The sequence below is a fragment of the Symphodus melops genome (assembly GCF_947650265.1).
Source record: "Symphodus melops genome assembly, chromosome: 13".
NCBI classification, from domain to species: domain Eukaryota; kingdom Metazoa; phylum Chordata; class Actinopteri; order Labriformes; family Labridae; genus Symphodus; species Symphodus melops.
This window is the reverse complement of record NC_136703.1, coordinates 25,046,977-25,066,912: the sequence shown is the minus strand read 5'-3', so window position 1 is coordinate 25,066,912 and position 19,936 is coordinate 25,046,977. Positions and strand designations below refer to the sequence as shown.

Below are 19,936 nucleotides of genomic sequence, written 5' to 3'. Positions count from 1 at the left end.
TAACGTACCTGCACAATTATTAATTATTATTATTATTTTACCCCAACCAGGAAGAAGCGATCTGACCAACCAAATTTAGGACGAGAGCCGAGATAAAAACCTTCACACACTGAGTTACTGGTCGACCTGCCATTAAAGATGACTCCTAAGTGTATTTCTAAATACGCTCATGGCCCACAGGTCATTTTCCCATCATGCATGTCTGCATTATCTCCTGACCCTTGCAGCTACCTTCCTGCATGCCTGATTCTGAGAAAACGCTCGGGAGTTTCCTGATTTCCTGACACTTGTATTTAAAAAAGGAAGAAGGTAACGCTCATGTGGAAGGAAAGACGGAGGAGAAAAGACGAGTCTCCACGAGAGCAGTTTCAACGAACACACAAACGTCTAACAAACCATGTTGTGAGAACTCTTTCCTGAGAGTCAGCAGAAGAGGGTGCAGAAAATGACAGGGACGAGAAGACAGAGCGAGGACAACAGGACACAAGAGATGAGAGACAAAAACAAGTGTAAGGCTGGAGAACAGAGGCGTAGTGTTTGAGTGGGAAAGGTCGTATATTGTCCTGCGGCGCTGCAGTGCATTAATTACAGGATCAGAAATGATAAGCTCTTCTGGCTGCTCTATGAATAGACGGAGAGAGACAGACAGATAGCTGACGGTGCAACCGGATGAGGACTGTGTCTTTAAGCTGACAGGCGTCTTCACACCTACAGTTTGTTGCTCTGCTCCGAATCCTGGACACAATCTGTAAAATTGTTGAAGTTGGGTCGTTGTTCACACGGGGATATTTAAAAAAAATATATTTTATTTATTTATTTAAATAATTTAGACTATAAAGTTAATGGATCAGAAAGGATCCTTTTTTTAAAAACATTTTAAATTTATTTATTTAAATAATTTAGACTATAAAGTTAATGGATCAGAAAGGATCCTTTTTTTAAAAACATTTTTAAATTTATTTATTTAAATAATTTAGACTATAAAGTTAATGGATCAGAAAGGATCCTTTTTTAATTTTTTTTTTTTTTTTTTTTTACCAACTTTTTATTTATTTTGTCAGCATTTACAGGTGTATATCATCCAATAATTTAATTTGGTAATAATTTATCCATCAATTTCATTGTCATAAAAATAATAATGCAAACAATACGACGTCACAACACGTCTTTCTTCAGTGCAGCTTTTTAAGAAAGTCTCAACGTTCAGTTTAAATCATGATGTCTTTGACGATTCCAATTTTTGTTCCTTCTGAGCGTTTTCACCTGCACGATGGATGATCGGCTGTGATCGGGGATGACGCTGAGATCCAAACATGGCAGCGACCTGCTGCTGAATCAACCAAAAAAAAAAAACTAGAGAAACAACATGAAGGACTCGTGTCCAAATTCCTCGTTCTGTGTGATCGCTGCGGTCGTGTTTCCCATCACTCTCACAACATGACGTGGAAACAGGCTCCAGATGAACAACAAATGTCCTCTGAAAGACGAAGCAACATGTTGTTTGCACCATTTTTCTCTTCTGCACGACCTCTTTTATTCCCGCGCGACATGCATGTGTACAGCTGATCAATTCAATTCAAAAAACTTTATTCGTCCCTGGGGGGTTATTCAAGGTCACACAGAACAGTAAATAAACAACAGTGCAGGTATACTAACATTAAACCAAGTGTAACAAGAAGGTGTAAGTGGACCAATCACTGCTGTGCTCACGTTCCAGAAACGGATCAAGTCGGTCAGGGCGGGCGGCGTCCGACGGAGCAAAACCACGTTGGTGACGGAGCACCGAAAACTGGAACAAGACGCTGCCAACCCTCGAAATCCTCTCGACACAATCTGCAGAACGCGCTCCATCACGCTGGATTCATTCACAGCTTAAAGCACTCGTTATCATCTTTGAGTGGACTAAAAAGGTTTTTTTTTTGGAGCCTGTCAATTTGTTTAAAGGTTTTTAAAAAAGGTTTGCATGTTAAAGAGTAATTATCACACTGACTATGACTCAGCACACAAACAAAGACGGTCCCTGATCTCTGTCAGTGTTTCCAGGAGAGCCTTAGCAACCGACTTCAAAACAAGCTTTAAATTTCACAAAATATCTCTGTCTCCAAAGAGCTAAATGAGACTGTTTATAATGTTGTAAATTTAACTCATATTTACAAAATTATTCAATCAGGGTTTGGAGTGACTTTCAAAAAACTCCCAGAACCTGAAACTGTTCAAAGATTGGCTAAACCTCCATTTCTGGGGAATTTCGGGTTTCTTTTCACACCAATGGATTTTTTTTTTTCTTTCTTTCAAATCATAAAACATCACACATAAAAAACATAAATGAGGGTGCAGACAGCTGACACAAGCAGGAGTCAGAACAACAGACTCATTTTCTCATTTAGCAGCATCTTTGGAGTAGAACAGTGGGTTTTGATTGAGTTTCATGGGATTGTGAAACTCCTCTCGGAGCTCATCAAAGACCTTGAAAAACAACAAAAAAAAATGAATCATTACCAAAAAACACAATACGACAATGAAGTGTTAGATTTGAAAGCAGAACCAACCAAGACTCACACAAACAACCTCTAGAACAGATATGATGCATCTTTGTGGACGTTGTGTTCCCTCCACTGTCACCAAAACAACCAAAAGAGAAAATCACACTAATTCAAATTAAACTCCGAGAAAGTTTTCAGGATATGTGATCACAAAAAGTGTCTTTTTTTTTTTGTTTTTTTTTTTTGCGTGGATTGAATCCAGAGTTTCTCCTCTTCGCCCTCTTTGTTCCAATGAGCTGATACGAGAACACAGTCGGTTATATTCAGCAGCATTTACTGCTGTTTATTCTCTGATTGGTGCACGATTCATGAGTCATTAATCTAATTCTGTTCATCAGGATATTCGTCTCTGCTCTATAGTTGATATTGCTACACAAGCATTGATGTGAAGGCAGAATATGTCCATTAAAGAGTCGTATAGCTTCACTTCCTGTTTCACTTTCTTTATGTCCAATGTTCAAACCAGCTTCAATTAAACAAATGAGCCTCATTTTAACAGGTCAAAGGTCAAACTAATTGTGAGTTATTACGTCAGTGTATGTGAGCATCATGTAAATGTTTGTGCTTGTGTGCGTGTGTGTGTGTGTGTTGGGGGAGAGAGAGGGGGGGGGGGTGATAAAGGTGGGGGATTCCCGCAGCGACCCATGTTAACAGTGTGTATGTGTGTGTGTCTCCCATCTATCATCACACACACTTCCCTCCTTCGGTGCGTTCCAAAATAGACCGGTGTGTGAACATGACCTCTCCCACACATAAACACACACACACACACACACACACACACACACACACTAGTAAACACACCCATTACGATGCCATTGTGTCTTTGGTTCTTGCAGAGAATGTGCACGCTTGTCCGTGTGTGTGTGTGTGTGTGTGTGTGTGTGTGTGCGAGGATGCATGTGTGTATTATCAGGAGTCGTCGGAGGAAAAATGTCCCTGTCGTCGTGTCCTCCCTCCCTCCATCTTTCTCTCTTTTATTTCTCGCCACAAAGTCTGGAGTCACTGCCAAATTTCCTTTGTGGCAAAGGTGTGGTACCACGCCAGTCTTACACACACACACACACACACACACACACACTCACACACTCACACACACACATTCTTTCATGTTCAGTTATAGAAGCATCTGTGAAGGGGACGTTTAGTGATAATGAACTCCAAGGTGTTGATACTTAAAACCATGAGCGATGAGGTGCAGATTGGAAAGTGACGTTTCCTCTGCAGTCGGTGATTTCCTCAAACAGAATGACAGCATGAAGAAATACGCTGATCAAGTGAGGAAGCTGGAGCACATGCATGGCTGAAGTTGGTCTCAGTGTGTCAATAACTGTGGGGTATTTTATGCAGAGACTCACGACCCTCAGACGGCTGACGAGAGGGTCTCAAACCTTCAAACCTTCAAACCTTTAAGTCAGTGAAATATCTCTGAAATTCAAAAATCAGATTTGCACAATGGAACATTTTGATATCTGATCGGATGAAAAGTATAAATTAAAGTCATGACTTTTGATGAAGGCGTCGGTGTGGTGGGTCCTGAGGCTCACCCGGTTCAGAACCAATGACTGAGAGGACTGACAGCATTCACTGAAACACAAAGAAAAACATAACGTAACATCCCGCCTCTGACGAAGCAAATAACCAATCACATTGGTGGGGTGGCCATGCAGAGCGGCGTCCCCGCTGTGAAGGGGAACAACCTCCTGGCACAGTGTCTCTGTGGTTCCGCACTGACCAGGTAAACAGACTCAGGTGATGTGGTGCTGCTTTGTTTTTATTACTAATAAACTTCATGAAACATGAGGACCAAAGCTTGGAGCTCAAGACTCTGTGACCTTCAGTGTTTCGCCCTGTGCTTATAAATACACACCATGATGTTCAATATACGCACCCCCTACAAACAGTGACACACACACACACAAACACACACACACACACACACACAGACACGCATGGAGCCAGGGACAGCAGTGGTAAGTAGGAGTAGTTCCTGGAGGGTTGAGCAGGAGGCTCTGAGACGCCGCTGCAGTCTCCCCTGGAGCTGGGCGTGGAAAGGAAAGTGTGTGTGTGTGTGTGTGTGTGTGTGTGTGTGTGTGTGTGTGTGTGCAGGGGGTCATTACATAGCGGTGGAGAGAAAGGATGGGGGAAGGGGTGGGGGGGGGTATGGCCTTGGCAGGCAAAGACAGCACATTTAATATTCATCTGAAGCAGCAGTTGTTTAAAATGAGCGATGTGACTGAATTTAAAGCTGTTTTATGTTTTTATTTTTCGTTTGAACTCAGAGAAGAGTTCCTCTCTGTTCGATTCATCCTGACACTGAGGAACCTCTCAGCTCATGGGACCCTTCGTTGTTCTTGGATTCCTGCACTGTTCTCTGTGTCTGTCTTATGTTCTGATTCTTCAACCAGCACATGAAAAGCATCACAAACAGAGGTCGATTATTCTCTTGTCCTGTCTGCATGTGTTGGCTTCCCAGCTTGGGCCGATAGTAGGCGGAGTCAGGTTACGGGTACACCTGAGTCCATCAGGCCTCACCTTCAGAGGCCAAAGGGGGTCCGGGACGATGCAGGGAGTAAACTGTCTGTATCAATGCAACAGATTATAAACGCCCTTCTATATGATGAGCTCAGATTGAGGAGGCGTCAGAGGTTTAGCAGGACAAACTGTGAATAAATGCGGGCAAATTTTGTTTTATAAATTCAACTTGTGAAAGTGTTGATTTATTACAAAGTGCTGATTTTTTTTTAGAAAGAGAAATGATTCATCTCATCTGGAAAAATAAGTGATCCTAAAAGTGCATCAATGGATTAAAAAACTTTAATGTTCGGGTGATAAATGCATAAACCCAATCACTTCTCTCCTTCTCTCTCCCTCTCTCTCTCTCTCTCGCTCTCTCTCTCTCTTTGTCTCTCTCTCTCTTTGTCTCTCTCTCTCTCTCTCCCAGTTTCTCTCTCTCTCTCTCTCTCTCCCAGTTTCTCTCCCTCTCTCTCTCCCAGTTTCTCTCTCTCTCCCTCTCTCTCTCTCTCTCTCTCCCTCTCTCTCTCTCTCTCTCTCTCTCTCTCTCTCTCTCTCTCCCTCTCTCTCTCTCTCTCTCTCTCTCTCCCTCTCTCTCTCCCTCTCTCTCTCTCGGTGAGTTGTTGTTAAGCTCAGCCACTAATCGCTTCGGTTGGGACTGTGGTTAACTGTGTTACCACTGTCCTGCCCTCAAACAAACACACACACACACACACACACACACATAGAAACGCATATGTGTTTGTCTTCATGTTTCGTCTCTCATTTGTGTGCAGACTTAATTACACGTGTGTCGTCTTTGTCTCGTTTTAATGTGTGTGCTGGTTTCATCCATGTGTGTGTGCATTTATGTATGTCGCCTATATTTGTGTGTGCAACAGTTTGCATGTGAGTGTGTCTTGAATGTGTGTATTGGTGTGTGTGTGTGTGTGTGTGTGTGTGTGTGTGTGTGTGTGTGTGTGTGTGTGTGTGTGTGTGTGTGTGTGTGTGTGTGTGTGTGTGTGTGAGAAGCTCCATTCTCAGTTGGGCAGAAACAATGGAACCTCTCTGATTACATCTCCCTGTTCAGACGGACAGGGTGTGTGTGTGTGTGTGTGTGTGTGCGTGCGTGTGTGTGTGTGTGTGCGAGGAGCTTCAGAGGGGAGGAAAGGGTGGCGGTCAGGGAGGAGGAAAGAGGGGGAGGCGACGTTTAGGCCTCCCCCCTCCCTCCCTCCCTCCTCTACTTTGTCTCCCACACACACTCATCTTTTTCCCTCGCGCCTGCCTGGCGTCTCATTGGTTAAAATCCCCAGCTTTATATTTATGTGATCGGTAAGGGCGGGGTATATATACCCAGCGTGGGTCGGTAGAATCTGGCCACAAGTTTCAAAACTTTCAAACAGGGCAGACAGGCAGAGAGACAGTGAGTCGGACGGCCTGAGTGACGGCGGGGGAATTGAGCTCTGGACAAACCGCTGCACCGCACACTCCAAACAAGAACTGTTGTCTTTAGAGAGAGAGAGAGAAAAAAAGGAGTGAAGGAAAGAAAGAAGCAGAGTCATTGTGGATCACTTTCAGGGGGAATTATTCCTGCACCACAACTTGTTTGTTTTCTCTTTTTTTTTCTCCCCTCCTCTCACATCTCGATGCTTTGCTTTGGGATTTGTGCTCCAAATCCATTAAACTCGTCTCTCGCTCGCTCTCTCTGTCATCTGAAACATTTTCAGTCGCTAATCTTTTCCAGAACTTTTACAGCCCAACAAACTGACACAGACGTTTGCAGGATCTCACTTGGACTACAAAAGTTGAATCCAAGCCCGGTTCTGGAATGAATTTAGCCGAGCCCAGCTTGTCCAGAGAGACTCTTCTGCATGCAAACCGGATGTCCCTCGGGGGCCCCTGGGCATCTGGGACCCCGAGCCCTGCGTCAGACTCTGAGATGGGCTTCGAGCAGAACCTCTCGGGGGACTGCAGCTCTCCTGAAAGCCTCGGAGCGGGGACCGTGAGGAGGACAGAACAGAGGATTTCTCTGGCGTCCGGCTCAGGTGGAAAGAGCCCGGACCTGACCCCGACGGGAGGTGTGTCGGCAGGCTCAGCCGACGGGAAGGCCGTGGGGGGCGAGCAGAGGATCCGCAGGCCCATGAACGCATTCATGGTCTGGGCTAAAGATGAGAGGAAACGGCTGGCCCTGCAGAACCCTGACCTCCACAACGCTGTGCTCAGCAAGATGCTTGGTAAGACAAAAAAAAACTGTCAAATGTTTGATTCAACTGAAGAGGAAAACCAGAGTTACCATTTTTATTTTGAGTGAAGAAACTCCTCAAATTTACCAGGAGTGTGTTAGCTTTTTGGTAAATTAAGCATTTCTTCACACTTTATAGTGAGCTTGGTGGAAAGGTTGATATTTCCCATTCCTGGATCAAATTTCCAAACAGCATCTTAAGGCAAACAGAGCTGGAGGCAGAGCTGGATTATCATCATAAATATGTAGATTGTCTTGCCGGTGTGTATCCGCTCCAATCCATACGATCCGAGTCGCAGTAGTCCAAATATTTGCGACAAGTTTTAAAACTATGTAGAGCATCATTTTGACGTGACTGTAAAAATGTCTGACACATTTACACCTGAAGATTGTGCACAGCTACGTCTACATTTCCTGTTTCTAGCTTTTCAATAATCCATCAATCAGATAAAAGAGATGCTCTCTGGTCCTGTCCTCTCTTCAGTAAACGCAGCATAGGCTTTGTTTGAGTGTCAATTAATTCATTTAATTTCAGTTCATTTACAACTGTATGGCTCTGTCATACATTGTTAAACTTATTTTATATATTATTTACAACTTATTTTATATATTAAATAAATAGATGGTCAGTAAGCCCATACAATGCTATCCAATAGAAAGTGATTTATTCCCTCTCCTTTCTTACAACAGGCTGAGAGAGGGCGCGCAAAAAGGGACTCACACGGATGCATGTAAAGACGTGCATTCATGCACAAACACACACACACACACACACACACACACACACACACACACACTGCTTTTTAAAGAAGTTGAAGTTTCAGCTACTGGTTCAATGTCAAAATGTTCTTTATCTTTTTTTTTTTAAACTGAAAAAGTTGCAGATGGATGGAGAAGATTTATCGTGTCTGGATCTTCACGTTAAATCTTTTTTTTTTTTTTTTTGCTTTCAGCACTCGAGAGGTGAAAAAGGTTTCGTACATTTAGTTTCTGAAAGTTTCAAAATTAATGTTAAAAAATCCCAAAAACTCGAGAAGAAGGAGAACTTCCAAAAGTTGTCCTGCAGCATAAATCACTTTTCTGCTATTTAAAACGTGCTCATTATTCTCCTAACGCCAGACTTTTGGCTAAATGTGAATTACACTGTAACAAAAATGAAACCACAGCTGCTGATCTTCTCTCTCTGGATGAGCTCTTATAACTGTGAGAGGATGACCATTTGATTCAGGGTTAGGATGGAGTTGATTTGTTTGTTGTCCCTTACGTTAACAGGTCGTTGCTTTGAGAATCATTTAAACAGGATCCCATCATAGAAAGTCTGATGTTGGCTGATGTCTGATAGAGACACTGTAAGATTATTGCAAAGGACATGTGGCTATTTGAACTCTTTTTTCTTTCTACAGAGCAACAAGCTCGGAGTCAAATTCATGAAATATCAAACTTGGAGCATCTTTATCTGCTGAGCTGATCTACAACTTGGGATTTTTTTTTAACCGCTCTCAGAATCAATCACTAATGTTTGTGGAAAGAAGGATGTTTATTTTTAAATCTCAAGGCCGCTGCTGTCGTCAACCATAAGAACTGTGAATAAAAGCCATTATTACAGTTAGCTACCAAGTTAAAATCCATCATAGTTTAAATACGAACAGAGACATGTTTCGACATGTCCTTACTAGGCATGACAGAAACCAGACCGGTGTTGAATCAGCATATTAGCACTGTAATGCAATCATCTTTTAGAAGCAATTGAAGGCAAACATGTCACAGCTGTTCAATCTATCAATCTATCGATGATAATCAATTTGCTTTTTTAAAAGATGATGTGAAGAAGTCTGTACAAAACTGTTGACATTTAACTACTCCGAGTTTCACCAATGATATTGTTGTTTTAGTTTCTTTTAATTTTCCATGGGGAGGGGGGGATGATTGGCAATTTAACTGTTTCATATTTTGTTGTGGGTTGCCTGGTGGTGCAGTGATTATTGCTCTATCCTCACTGTAAGAAGGCTTCTGGTTTGAATCTCAAACAGAGTCTTTCTGTGTGAAGTTTGCATGTTCTCCCCATGCATGTGCAGGTTCACTCTGGGTACTTAGGCCAAAGACAAGTTAGGCGTGAGCGTGAATGGTTGTTTGGTCGTCTGATGCTGCGTGTCAGCCCTGTGATTGACTAGCATCCAGTCCAAGGTGAACCACGCCTCTTGCCCAACAACAGCTGGGATAGGCTCCAGCCCTCCCCCAGCCCCGAAAGGAATAAGCAGTATATATAATGATGGTTGATAGATGGATGATTTGTTGTTGGCCAAAAAGCTTGGCAGGAACAGCTCTAATTCACAAACTTGTGAATTCACAAACTCAAGCTGTTGATTTAAGCAAAAGTAATTTAACTTGTTTTGTAATTTTCTCTTGTCCCTTCCTTTCAGGTCAGTCATGGAAAGCCCTCAGTGCTACAGACAAGCGACCATTTGTGGAGGAAGCAGAACGTCTCCGTGTCCAGCACCTCCAGGATCACCCAAACTACAAGTACAGGCCTCGCCGCAAGAAGACCACCAAGAAACTCAAACGTGTTGAACCGGGCCTTCTGCTGCACAGTTTAGCCCAAGGCGGGGCTCCAGGCCTGGGATTAGGACCTGGAATGAGTTCGTTGGGTGCAGAAAATCTCTCTGGTGGGTCTAGTTATGGACATCCAGGCGCCCACGCTCAGCATCATCATCATTCCCATCACTTGCTTCCTTCTCTGGGACACTTCAGGGACCTCCAGGCCCCTGGACACCTGGAGCTGGAGAGCTATGGCCTGCCCACTCCAGAGATGTCCCCTCTGGATATTCTGGAGGAGGGAGCCGCTGGGGAGTCAGTGTTTTTTCCCCAACATGTGCAAGAGGATGCAGGCATGGGAGGTTGGAGCGGGTACCATCACCACCTCCACCATCATAACCAGCATTACGGCCACAGTTACAACAACCACAGCCACCACAACTCCATGCATGGTGCAGCAACGTACAGTCAGAGTTCAGGAATGAGTGTTGGTGCAAGTTTAAGCACGAGTATGAACTCTAGTTTGAGTCCAGGCAGAAGTCCCAGAGTTGACTCTAGAATGAGTTCTGTTGAGTCAAATTTGACCTCCAGATTAAACCCTACTCACGTCTCTGGTCATCACATTGCCTTAAGAAGTCCTGTGAAGTGCCAACCGCCTCTATCTGACTCCTCCTCTCCTGTTTCCTACTCCCAGCCATCCATCACCCTTTCTGAGCCAATAAAAACTCAACAAATGCCAAATCAAACTTCTTCTACTTCTGGCTACTTCGGCCAGATGTATGGAAGCAGCACCCTGAATTCTGCGTACTACATGCCCTCTCAGCTAGGGCAGCTTTCACCTCCTCCGGAAAATTCTTCTTCCTGCTCATCGTCCTCAATCCCTGCCTCAACCTTCCCTCCTTCTTTGCACTTAGAGCCTTCAAATGCAGACTCGTCTGGGCATTTAGGGTCCTCCTCTGCTGAGTTCTGGTCCGAGGTGGATAGGCATGAATTCGACCAGTACGTAAATGTTAGTAGGAATCGGGAAGAGGTCTACGGACGTTGCGCAGGTGGGTCCAAAGTCATGGCTGGGCGCAGCAGTGTTGGTAGCATAACCACAAGTGTTAACAGGGATGTCAGTAGTATTCTGAGCGGTGCTGGTGGTTGTGAAGAGGCAAGTAGTCCTCTTATATCTGCTCTTTCTGATGCCAGCAGTGCTGTCTATTACAGTGCCTGTATCACTGGATAAATACTTGGCCATCTCATACCTCCTTCTTACTGCACAGTTGGGAATGGTTGATTGAAACTATAGATGATTGTTAAATGGTCGAGAGTAAAGGGAAGTTGTTGCTTATATTTATAGACAAGCTTTTATCTTTTAGATCAACCTTTACATATTTAGGGTTGTTTTAACGCTTGTTACTCTAACTGGATGCAGAGCAGCGTAGACCCTCCAACCTAGAATTTTAAAAAATGTGCTAACTGGAAAATGGCAAACAGAGCTCTCTTGCCAAGTAAAGTAAACATACGGATTCTTGCTTATTTTTAGGGTACATTTTAACAGTTTGCGTGCTAGTTAACCAGCTATATTTACAATCTTACAGGCTACTGTGGCTAGCTTGGACTAAGGCGGATAAGCTCATTAGCATTGGTATCCTTTGACCAAAAGAAACAAGCAGCAAAATCCTCTACGTTCAGTCACTTAGCTTGGGTAGTATTAGCTGGTGGAGTTAGCAAAACTGAAAGAAAAAAACCCTCACCATTTCAGTTGTGTAATCCACACTTGATGCTTTTTTTAAAACAGTAAATTGTCAGGGTGTTATATTTGACACTTGATATTTGAAGTTCTTTAGGTGCACCTCCAGTAAAAAAGAGAGAAATGAATTTGGGTAAGCTGAAGGCAGATGGAGAGTACTTTAGAATAGTACCACGTCTTAAGATTTATAATAAAGGTGCTAGGTTTTTTTATATCTAGAGTTTTTAGCATTGTTCATGCTATAAACTGTAGTAAATATTTGTACATAGCTACATTTATGACCCTTAGATTTTTTGAGGTTAAAATGTTTCAGGGATTACAATGTCAGCAAGTGCTTGTCGTAGTTCAGTGCCACGTTGTGTTTCTCTGCACTCTAACCCCCCTGGTGCCAGGCGGCAAGAAAACAAACCTATGCAAGCAAAATGCACTGTCGTACTTAACTATGAATTTCAAGATCATCTCTTTTTTTTTTAAATATGCAGGGCCAAATGAATATTCATCTCAGTGAATTTGATATTTGGAATTAATTTATGTCATGTATTGAATGGGAATATGAAGGCCAAACTGTGGAGATGAACAAAGAGGGAAAGAATCTCTGGGAAGGACTCGATCCAGCCTCCAAACCTTTAGCAGTGTTACGGGAAAGCCTTGGCCACAGACCCAGAGCCAACCACTGATGTGTCCCACAAACTATCATGATGTTTTACAAGCCGGGTCGGGTTCTCTCTGACCGTGATACTTGCTGCTCCCATTCAGTCCATGGTAGGGCCTCACGTCAAACTTCATGCCAAAACCTGCATGTTTAAATTTGCTTCTGGCTTAAAACACAGATATGTTAAAGAGTCATAGGTCATTATTTTTAACCAGGAAGCCTCTCTGGTATCACACGCACGTCACTTGTTTAAACAAAACGTCTTTTTTCAGGGTTATTAAGGGTAATTTTGTTCTGCAAGTATAAGAACATTTTGTTCTGAAAGTTCATATTGCAACAAATCTGTTAGATTATAAAAACAATGTTTTGTTATATCTAGAGTTTTAAATTCAGTCTGTCCAAGGTCTGCAAATTTATGCATAGCAACTTTAAACCTGAAGAAACTGGAAGGCTATTTGACCATTGTTATACCAAATCGATCTATTCCTAAGTTTGATTAAAACTTTGAAGGGTAATAGTTCATGTGCTGGGTTTTAATGTGTTTCTTGTAGCTGTTTACTGTATATATTGATGCCATGCCTGTTGGCAGTATGTGAAGGAGAAATTGAGACTATGAAATGTTCTCTTTGCACTGGGTTTTTAAGTCTTAGCTGTATAGAAGGAACACTACTTATTAAAAGTTAAATTTCTGTAATTTTAAGTATTTTGTTGTACAAATAAGACCGTGTTTGTTTTGTTGTTTTATGGATTCTGTTTTTATCAATTTTAGTGACTTTTTATGAATCATGCCAACTCACTCTCTTGCTGAGATTTAGATGAGAAGGCTGATACTGGTGGCTTTCTGAGGTTTTGAAGTGTAACAAGGAGGCAGTTAGCCTAGCTTAGCATCAAGACGAGAATAAGACGCAGCGCTATAGATTGGCTTTCTCCAATATTTAAAACAGTTGCACCTCTAATACCTACTAATTAATTTGTATTTTGGGGGTATTAAAGTCCTTTTTTAGGACAGTACTGCTCATGCTGTTTGCTTACACAATAGAGTTTCACTTCCTAACTCCCTCTCAGACTACAAATTTTACTTAAAAGTTTTTTTGCACATAGCTGTTAAAGTTTGATTTGCACCTTATTGAAACTGTCTGTTTTGTGCTAAATTAGGCTAATTGCCTCCTTGCTAACGTTTCATATTTCAAAAGTGACAGAGATAGTGATATTCTGACATGACTCTTGGCAATAAAATCCTGTAAAGATTATTTGAGCTTTTTGTTCCACTAAAATGTTGTGTGTTATAATCTTGCGTTCCAGTAGATCTTTACACTGCAAAATCCATGTTGTTGTTGTGTTTGTCCAAATTCTTGTCAGAAATGTTTCAGTATGACTAATCAAAGCCACATTCACCCGGCAAGTCCAGATAAAGTTCTCATATAAAGATGTCTATATCTGTATTGACTTAAAAATATATTTGGATCCACTCTATTCTTTCCTTTGATTTGGCTGACCACTTCGGCCATCATATGGTTGTAATGTTTTCAATTGTTATCTAATTTGGTTGCTTTTTGGTGTATGTGTTTTCTTAACATCGTCTTATTTTTGGTATTTTTTTCAGTCGTGTTTAAAATTGTAAAGTTTTAGGACCACCTTGACATCGAGATGGTTTAATATTTAAGGAAAATATTGAAATAAATACATTTGAAATTTGAAATAAATGCAAAAAAATAAGGCTGGAATTTTCTTGCAAGGAGTAAAACACTTCTGCTTACGCTGCAAACTAAATGTAGTGGTTCAGACCCATTTGCATTGTGGCTTAAAATAAGTGTAATGAGATATTTTTGACTAATAATTAGACAAATGCACTCGCTAAAATGTGAGGTGTTTTTGCAGTGTACTGGTCTTGAATGAATTACAGTGACCCCAGAAATGAGAAGCCTTCCTTCCCACATCGTTTTTCTTTCACCTAAACAACAGAAAATTCAAATGCAATCTTGTGGTTTTGTTTGAGCTGAGAAAATTAAAGAATCAACAGTTGTATCCACTGCAGAAGCCTCTTTGGACGTGTTTATGTAGCATCTATTCTGTAATATTTTTTGTCAACAGCGGGAGCTGAAAACAGACAGGATTCATTCATGCATCTGTATCGCATTATTCTTGCAGACAACTTTTTTCTTTTTTACATGAAACAGTAGAACAAAATCTGGTATCTTGTATAGTGAAACCAGTCCGTTTACCACACTGTTGTTTGTGGGTAAAAACAGAGAAACAGTAGATTTTTCCTAACATTTCCTCCAGAGGATGGAGCCGCAGAGAGAAGCAGCAGTTTAGGGAAAGTATTAAAAAAAAATACTTTTACATCTGCATTTGGCATTCTTGTCTGTTGACACCAAACAGACTCTTGTTTCCATTTTAATTTACAGTGACACACAGAGAACATCAGAGAGACAGACATTTTTTTTTAAGTCTCGCAATAACTCTCAGGCTTTTGGTAATAATTATCTTTAGAAAGAAAAAAAAAATGGGATAAAAATCAAAGGATATTTTTCTCAGCAGTCATATAACGACAAATAAAAAGCATGTTTTCCGAGAAGTGTCACTGCGGTGCTTCTAAATCTGTCTGTCAGGGATTCTAAATGTATTTTTCCGTAGTAAATTGTTTTGTTTTGTGTTTATTTTTAAGAAAACGTGGGATGGCTGTAAATGGATCTGTTCTGTTTTTAAAAATGATTTCACAAAATAAACACTTCTAAGAATGCACTTTTGGTTTGTGAGTCTCTGAAGCAACACTGAATAAATTAAATGTTTTGGATCCGAGGACAGTTTTAGGTTTGTACGAGCCCCTAATATAATAAAACCCGAAATTTAAAAACTGGTCGATAATCGAACAAGATGCTGAGACTTTTTGCATCGAATCTAACAACTTGTTACAGCCTCAGCGGAGGATAAAGAAAACGTTTAGGTTACCAAACATGTCAAGAATATGTCAATGAGTTCTCCAACATGCTTATTGTTAAGGGAACAAAAAACGGCTTCACAACTTGAAGCTCTTGTTAGATTATCGACCAGTTATTACATTTCAGGTTTTATTACTTTTTTTTTAATAACATTTCGAGTCGTTTGCTTTTTTTATTGCTGATTAAATTGGATGGACTGAGAGCTCTTTTGTATAATTTCTGAAATGCAGGATCAGCTTGATTTTCCAGGACACACAGAGTAATTATGGATTTTTCAAAGTCCAGATTGAAGGATTTGGCTTGTAATTTTTTCTGTCTCTATGGATGGAAATAAGGATGAAATAAGGAGGGGTGGGAAACAGAGAGACAATCATGTCAGTGTTTGTGCGGAGCTGAAATCCTCAGTGATCTGCTCTGATTCTGTCCTCTCCAGGTTCAGATCAGACATTCAGAAAAATTTGGTTCGACGGGACACTTTCCCCCCCGAACAAAACCGCTGACGGATTCTAAGAAAACATTTGAACCAAGAAAAAGTGTTCTCTCCTTGTTCTTCAGTTTTATCCCCTCTCTGTCCCTCACTCGCTGTAATTTTCTATTTTTCTATTTTTGCTTTTGTCTTATCTTTTAACATCTTAATCTCCATCTCTCTTCCAATTTTCTACATAATGCTAAATTCACCTCATGTCACCTGCTTTAAATGATCAATCAGTAAATATCTCCTAAGTAAGTTGAAGTTCTGTCTTCTCTGACAACAATGCAGCAGCCAGTATGTCCTCCTTCTAGCTTTAGATTCTGCTCCTGAATGCTCTGGATTTGATTGGACCGGAGAAGGTAGGCGGGGCTTTGAAGGCCGTTTTGGACGCCCCTGGGTTTGCCAGATATGAGAGCAGTTATCAGGTGAACAGGTGTTGCAGCGATGGAAGCGGGCAGTGGAACTGCTTCAGATAGAAGTGATTGTACCCGAGCTAAAAAGCCTCTGCATGTTTCTAATAAGCTCCAGCAGCAGAAAGCTGCTCAAACTAGGATCAATGTTGGAGATGCTTTTGAAACATGGAGAGAGGTTAGAACGCAGAAAGCTTTACAGACCCATGCAGAGCTGGCTAAACACTGAAGCTACAGTGTCCACCACATGCATAGCTGGCTAAACACTGAAGCTACAGTGTCCACCACATGCAGAGCTGGCTAAACACTGAAGCTACAGTGTCCACCACATGCATAGCTGGCTGAACACTGAAGCTACAGTGTCCACCACATGCATAGCTGGCTAAACACTGAAGCTACAGTGTCCACCACATGCAGAGCTGGCTAAGCACTGAAGCTACAGTGTCCTCCACATGCAGAGCTGGCTAAACACTGAAGCTACAGTGTCCACCACATGCAGAGCTGGCTAAACACTGAAGCTACAGTGTCCACCACATGCAGAGCTGGCTAAACACTGAAGCTACAGTGTCCACCACATGCAGAGCTGGCTAAACAATGAAGCTACAGTGTCCACCACATGCAGAGCTGGCTAAACACGGAAGCTACAGTGTCCACCACATGCAGAGCTGGCTAAACACTGAAGCTACAGTGTCCACCACATGCAGAGCTGGCTAAACACTGAAGCTACAGTGTCCACCACATGCTGACCTGTGTGAGCATCCACTCCAGAGAGGTGGAGAAGTAAAGGCTTCACTTTGTGCTCACTCTTATCATCACTACTTTTTGCTTCTCTCCTGCCTTCGATCTCTTCATGATCGGCTTTTTCCATGTGAGTTTCTTTCTCAAATTAGTACCAGTTTCTTGTTTTCCTTCTTTATCCAGACAGTTTGTCCCTTCTTTATGTAAACCTTCTTTTTTTCCCTGAAGTTGCGTGTCAGTTCAAATCGTTGACCTTTCTCTCTTTTCTTATTTAATCAGCATGCTTTGCTCCATTTCTGCTCCGTTCCCCGCTCACTCTTCCTCCCGGCCTCTCTCTCAGACTTTCAACTTTCAAAATGTTGTATTTTGAGTGAACTGACACAACTTACCCTCAGCGGACTTTAAAAACCAAACCGGGAATTGTGTGAAGTGTTTTCCTATTGCAGGTCATGTACTGTATTCAGTGTGTGTGTGTGTTACTGTAAGGGTTTTTTATAGTGTGTGTGTGTGTGTTGCTGAGGTAACTGACAGGAATGTGAGCAACGAAGAGGAAACTCCTGTGGAAGTTTGGGATGTTCGGAAAGGGTGTGTGTACCTTGTGTGTGTGTGTGTGTGTGTGTGTGTGTGTGTGTGTGTGTGTGTGTGTGTGTGTGTGTGTGTGTGTGTGTGTGTTTTTATGGGAACACCTCACCCGCTGCTTGTGCCCCGTCTGGAAAAGATAACACCAATCTGGATTCCCCGGCTCCCAGCTGGAAGTGAACACATGTGAGTGAGCTTGCAGTGTGTGTGTGTGTGTGTGTGTGTGTGTGTGTGTGTGTGTGTGTGTGTGTGTGTGTGTGTCAGGGCTGATCATGCTTGCAAACAAGAACTTTCACGGCTCTGTGAGTCAGATTTCCACTTTTTCACAAGTCCTGAAACACTCGCGTAACACTCTCAGACAACTTTGAATCTAGAGAGATCGACAGCTTTGGAAGATTCAAAACAAAGGGCTCTGAAGTTTAGATGAAATGTTCCTTCACTGTTTGGAAACATGCACGATGTAGTAGATGGAGACACGTTAATAAACTGTGATCCTCTTCGGTTCATCACATACACTGATCGTCCCTGATCTGCTCGGAGATGATGGTTACCATGTTTGATATTGAGGATTGAATATTTTGAAGATTACATCATGAAGGGTTCTGGTGGAAGTCCTCATGTGCAGAACACTCCAGGATTTTAAAACTCCTGCAGTCTGACTTTATTTCCCACCAATCATTAAAAACACAATCTCCGTGTGCTTTTATCAAGAGGAACACATTAAAGGACAGATGTCTGTTGTTTTTCTGGGATCCTGGACGTGGAAGTCTCTGAGCTCGTCAAATCATTCGACAAGAAATAGTTCCGACATAAAACACCTCGGAGGGATCCTTTATGAAGTCAACCAGCTCAGAGTGAGATCTCTGAAGTGCAGCTTTGGTTTCAGTCTGATCTAGAGAGAGAGAGAGAGAGAGAGAGAGAGAGATCTGGAAACTGACTTTAAAGTTACATATGGAGATGAGAGGGAGGAAAAAAAGACTCCAGAGGGAAACTGGAGAAATGAAGGGAGAGGCAGAGAGAATGGAATTTATTCATCAGTGTGTTTGAGACATAAAGACAGGGCGAGAGAGAGAGAGAGAGAGAGAGAGAGAGAGAGGAGGCTGATTAGGAGAGAGAGACAATGAGAGAGAGAGAGAGAGAGAGAGGGAGAGAGAGAGGAGGCTGATTAGGAGAGAGAGAGAATGAACGAGTGAGAGAGAGAGAGAGGGGGAGAGAGAGAGAGAGAGAGAGAGAGAGAGAGAGAGAGAGAGAGAGAGAGAGAGAGAGAGAGAGAGAGAGAGGAGGCTGATTAGGAGAGAGAGACAATGAGAGAGAGAGAGAGAGAGAGAGGGAGAGAGAGAGGAGGCTGATTAGGAGAGAGAGAGAATGAACGAGTGAGAGAGAGAGAGAGGGGGAGAGAGAGAGAGAGAGAGGAGGCTGATTAGGAGAGAGAGAGACAATGAGCGAGTGAGAGAGAGAAAGAGAGAGAGGGATTTTCCCATCTCTTTCTCTCTGGTGTTTTATTGGCCACATGTGGTTAGGATGTCAGATCAGTCGCCACAACTACACACTGACTCGATAACTGTGTGTGTGTGTGTTTGTGTGTGTGTGTGTGTGATGACAGCTGGTTTACTCTGTAAATGTTTGTTTTCGAGTTTGTGCCTCTTCTCTTCGTATACTGTTCTCTGATGTTATCACATGTATACAGTGTGTACATGTGTCTTTTATGTATATATATATGTGTGTTATTACTCTAGTGTAAATGTGTGTGTGTGTGTGTGTGTGTGTGTATGGTCCAAACTTTCTATTTAATGTCAGTGTGGTTTTAAATTTCCACTCAGACTCCAACCGCTGAACATGAAATAAAGTGTGTGTGTGTTAATGTGCATGCTTTTGTGTACGTGATGGTGTGTTACTGCATGGTTTTGTGTGTGTGTGTGTGTGTGTGTGTGTGTGAGCGTGTGTGTTTTACGAGCAGATATCTGACTTGAATCTGTTAACGTCATTTTAAATCTGTTTTATTCGTGAACATATTCACATCCTGCGGTCTAATAAAAGGCCCGCCTGTATCATCTGACATCTGTTCATCAGTTTCAGCCGTCACAATGATTCACACGTTTAACGACGTGGAGATAAAAGTTCGGTGCCTTCGTCTGCATCGTCGACGTTTCAAATCCAAAATCCACAACAAACAGGAAACTGCAGCCGCTTGAAAGGACACGCTAACCTCCACATGAGAAACAGACGATCACTGACACACGGACTTCAAGCTCAACTCACGGAGGAGACCGCTGCTGAATTCAACGACCGCTCAGATACTCAGGAAACACGCTGCGTTCAAGTGTCCGACCTTATAAAGATACACGAGGGAAGAGACGGCGTCCTCGGGACTGACGTGAAGCACGACAGGTGTTCAAACATGATCAGCCAAACGATCTCACCAGCTGCCCGGGAAACTGTGTGAATACATTCAGCAGAATAAAAACCAGAGATGTAGATCTGGTCAAGAGGGGAACATTTGAGGATTTCTAGGACAGGAAATGATAAAAAAATAAAAAAAAGTAGGATGGTATTGTGTTTGTATTTTACTAAATGATCAATGTAAATGTGTTTTTCTTT

General features: G+C 42.2%; 1 protein-coding gene across 1 annotated transcript; it reads left to right on the top strand.

The window, feature by feature from the left end:
• Positions 1–6,431: 6,431 nt before the first annotated feature.
• sox18 (SRY-box transcription factor 18) lies at positions 6,432–14,942 on the top strand. Its single transcript, XM_079358710.1, has 2 exons — positions 6,432–7,270; positions 9,699–14,942. Exons 1-2 carry the CDS (start codon positions 6,865–6,867, stop codon positions 11,036–11,038), a joined length of 1,746 nt encoding a protein of 581 aa, XP_079214836.1. The 5' UTR covers positions 6,432–6,864; the 3' UTR covers positions 11,039–14,942.
• The last annotated feature ends 4,994 nt before the right edge of the window (positions 14,943–19,936 follow it).